Source organism: Trypanosoma grayi (assembly GCF_000691245.1).
Source record: "Trypanosoma grayi strain ANR4 Tgr_1355_V1, whole genome shotgun sequence".
NCBI classification, from domain to species: domain Eukaryota; phylum Euglenozoa; class Kinetoplastea; order Trypanosomatida; family Trypanosomatidae; genus Trypanosoma; species Trypanosoma grayi.
The window spans coordinates 1-3,661 of NW_008826974.1; the positions used below are offsets into that span (position 1 = coordinate 1).

At 50.1% G+C, this 3,661-nt stretch overlaps 4 protein-coding genes across 4 annotated transcripts; 1 reads left to right on the forward strand and 3 right to left on the reverse strand.

The window, feature by feature from the left end:
- Positions 1-245: 245 nt before the first annotated feature.
- Positions 246-662, reverse strand: DQ04_13551000 (hypothetical protein; the record flags this gene model as incomplete). Its single annotated transcript, XM_009316978.1, has 1 exon — positions 246-662. The coding sequence occupies one exon, from the start codon at positions 660-662 to the stop codon at positions 246-248; it is 417 nt and encodes a 138-aa protein (XP_009315253.1).
- A 58-nt stretch (positions 663-720) lies between these two features.
- On the reverse strand, positions 721-1,068 carry DQ04_13551010 (hypothetical protein; the record flags this gene model as incomplete). Its single annotated transcript, XM_009316979.1, has 1 exon — positions 721-1,068. The coding sequence occupies one exon, from the start codon at positions 1,066-1,068 to the stop codon at positions 721-723; it is 348 nt and encodes a 115-aa protein (XP_009315254.1).
- An 84-nt stretch (positions 1,069-1,152) lies between these two features.
- Positions 1,153-1,572, reverse strand: DQ04_13551020 (hypothetical protein; the record flags this gene model as incomplete). The annotated part of the gene is made up of 1 exon (XM_009316980.1): positions 1,153-1,572. One exon carries the CDS (start codon positions 1,570-1,572, stop codon positions 1,153-1,155), a length of 420 nt encoding a protein of 139 aa, XP_009315255.1.
- Positions 1,573-2,122: 550 nt separating this feature from the next.
- DQ04_13551030 (hypothetical protein) lies at positions 2,123-2,719 on the forward strand (the record flags this gene model as incomplete). Its single annotated transcript, XM_009316981.1, has 1 exon — positions 2,123-2,719. One exon carries the CDS (start codon positions 2,123-2,125, stop codon positions 2,717-2,719), a length of 597 nt encoding a protein of 198 aa, XP_009315256.1.
- Positions 2,720-3,661: the final 942 nt, after the last annotated feature.

A 3,661-nucleotide genomic window follows, 5' to 3' on the forward strand; every position in this document is an offset into this window, starting at 1 on the left:
CCCCCCCGAACCTCTAGATTCTACTTTTCACGAAGCCGCAGGGTCTTCGCATTATGGACACCCTTTGTTCCCAAGCCGAATGGGTCCAAATATCCTCGGCGATGCGGTTTGCCTCGGACGCCAGTGCTGTCACATATGGGTTGTGTGGCGGTACCGCGGTCACTGTTATCTCGTTTGCTGAGGTTTTTAATGGCAGAAGGACCTGTGCCAACTGATCTCTCCAAAGTGGGGGGCGCCCGTGGGGCCTAGCCTCTAGGGGTGGCGTGCAGGCCCCCTCCCGCGGAGAATTGCCCGTTCCCCGGCAACCCAGCTGCAACCGAGCCACTCGGTAAAGATTTCAATGCTTTCCCGGCTCTGGATTTCATTGCTTCCGTGTCCGATAATCGTTTTTTTGGCTTAAACGGCGTCTTTTTTACCTGCGCATAGCATGTTGTGCTGTAATGCCCTGCGCGTCCACATCGAAAACAACGCGCGTAGCTAGGAGGGGCGGAATGTTTCTTCGCTTTCTGGACTGCCTGAAAAACAGGGTCGTCCTCCTTTCTGGGATCCCCGGTGGCGTTGGCAAGGGTTTGGATATTAACGCCGGGGTTTTCCTTCGCCGCCTGAGCCACCCGAAGCTGATAATACAAACGCCTGCCCAATTGCGCCTGTTCGGCTGACATGCCCTCGTGTCGGATAGCATAAATCCATGCCACGAAATTTTCCCACGCCTGGCAGAGCTCAAAACCAGGCTTCACGGGTAAGGGAAAAAGATCCCGATAAGCCGCCAGAAGCTGTTCTAAGGAGGTCCAAAAATAAATACTCCAAGGCGCCCTCGAAAGTCCGGATATTTTCTTCTGGACGGAAACCTATGTCCACGAATTTATTCTTTAGCTTTTGAATGCCTCGCAAACCCACTTGGGGTGGGGCCCCCGACGGATTTGATGGTCGGTCAGCAGGCCCGTCCAACTTGGTAGACTGGGTAACGGTGTGAACACCAGGTTGGATAAAGTCGTTTCTGCCTTCTGTTACAGGCCGCGACACTGGCGGTCCCGTCTGTTTTTTGTTTTGGGTAAACCACGCCTGCATCTGGTTGGTATGAGCTTGCAGCTGGTTTTTATCCTCGCACAGCTGGTTTTTCTGCGCTTCCAACGCGTTAATCTGTTGCTGTATTTAATTGATGTGATCGTGGGATCCCACTGTCTGCGCATAAGCGTCCTGTTTGGTCTTTAAATTTTCTTCCGCCAGTTGTGCCCTAACCATTTCATAATGCTGATGCAGTATTGGCTTGTTTTCTTCCAGTGCCACCCACTCAGTGCAGAAGGTCGCCCGTGCATCGTTAAAATCCTTAAGAAAGTTCTCATTCTTTGGCTTGCCAAACGGCACTATGGAGTGCCGCAAAGAAACGAAACTGGCTTTAGCACCATTCTCCAGAAAAATGGTCAGTTCACCGTTCTCGAGAGTGAGTGGGCCTTCAACGTGATTGACCTGTGTACTTAAATTTGGTCTGTGCTCGAAAGAAAAGGGGGTCCGAAAGCAATGTTCAACGAACGTCCTGAGAGCCGAGAGGCTCGTCATCCATTCCACGTCCATGAGGGCCTGTTGGGTGGTTGGTGGATAAAATTGTGTCCGCTTGTGTCTTAAGTTTCGTTTCAAACTTACACTTTGCGACTTTCCAACGGCAAGATATGAATACAAGAATGATGATGGATCCCAGGATCTCCTGTTAACAAGATTGGGTAAGGCTTGACCATTCCTTTCGCAGGCTTTCGAAAAAAAAAAAAGGACCAGCTCCAACACCACACCACAGTGAAGCAACCAAAAACAACTCTTAGGATGAAATGATGCGGTCAGTCAATGGAACTTAAAAGATATTCTTTTAAAAGGACCCTGCGGTTTCCTCGCGTTCCAACGGCGAATTTTGTTTTTTATCCCCTTAGATATTTTTAGCGTTTTGGAAGAGCAAAGGTTTTCGTGAGTGTGTTTTTTCTGGTTGTGCTACTCTTGAACGCCTGGGTTTGCATAGGGGCGCCCTGAAACCATAAGGCGCACTTCGCTGATGCACCGCGATTGGGTTCGCGGCGCACCCCAACGATAGAATATTTTTGCAGAAAACTTTCTAAGGGGCGATCGGGTCTCACCCATGGGAAATAAATACTATTCTCTTCACGCTTATGAAGATAAAGATTCCCATAAAGTAGTTTTTTTTTTTAATAAGTCTTACAGAGCGTTGTTTTCAGTGGTGTCAGCCGGCTTCTCGCGGCGCAAAGGTTTAGTACTCCACTTTGCGCCGCGAGAAGCCGGGTGGAAAGAAACACGGCGAAAAGCCGTACGCAGCTTTACCGCCTTCCACCGTCATAAACCGGAAGGCTGCGAGGGCAACCCCCATAATAATACAAAATGCTGGACGTTTGGGTTTCACGTCCGGACGCATTTGCGCGGGCTGCGCGCGCAAGGTGGAGAACCCACCCACCGCGTTCTGGAAGGTTTGGCTGGCTGCCTTTGCCCCCGTTTTGCTGCCAAGCAAGCGAAAGAGCAAGTCATAGGGGAAGGTTCTCGGACGAAAGGATGCCCCCTGGAAAGGAAGGGCGCAACAAAGGGAGTTGTTTTAAAGAGAATGGCGCTGTGGGGGCGAGCGCTTCAGTACGCCACTGGCGCCTGTAGGTTGCATTTCGGCTTTCGCCACAGTGCCAGGAACGCGCACCTCGCGGCGCTTTCCTCCGAATTAGGTGTGGTCTAGGGGAAGTTGCGTTAACAAACGGAGAGAAAACTGAAATATTTTTTAACCCTCATTGACCCATTTCCAAGCCAGAATTCACGATAGGGATCAGAGACCTAAGGCCCGGATCCGGCACAATGGCCGACAGCAATTTTCTGTTGAAAAAAAGCAAATCAGAAGTTTGAAAAGCGATTTCCCACAAAGAGGGCCCCAAAGCACCCAGGAGCGCAACAAACGGCAATTGTGTTTGGATATATGCCCAGATGTGGTCATTCACACATTCAATGGCACTTTCCAATACATACTGACCACCTCGCGCGTGCCAGGAACCCATAGCCTACCAAATTATATTTTTGTCATTCCGGGAAACAATCGCACTCGGCGCGCGGTGAAGCACGGAAGAATGCTGCCCCATAAGCATATGCCATTCCAAGCGGAGGGTGGACACCTAGCTTTGCTCGGTTTTCAAACTGACTATGCACATAATTGCGCATCATACCACCAGCACAAAATAATACTTTTTTTTTTCTTCCTCGTGTCTTCGCGACTCTCGTCGATTGCCCCACCCCATCAGCCACCAGCGTAGAGCACGGTTGTTATTGCTTAATTTTTATGTGGAAGGAGGTCCCTTTTGTTGTGTTTTGCGCTTTGTTTTTTTTGGTATTTTTGTTTTATGTTTTGTTGCTTTTGGTATTTTGTTCTCTGTTTCGTTGTGCCGGTCCATTGAAAAACATGCGCTGGAGGATCGGTCGGCTCAGTGCTCTCAACTGGGCCGGGAAATCCTACTTGCCCCATTGGTCTTAGCTCTCCCAGGGGGGAAGCACAGTCGGCGCGAAATCAACAAAAATATAGAGGGGAGATGAAGCTGAGAGGGGGAGAGAGGACTATTTCTGGACCTGTATGGTTGGCGTCGGTTCTGGCGAGAAAGGCCGTTGAGGACAAAATCTTTCCACTGCAAGCAGG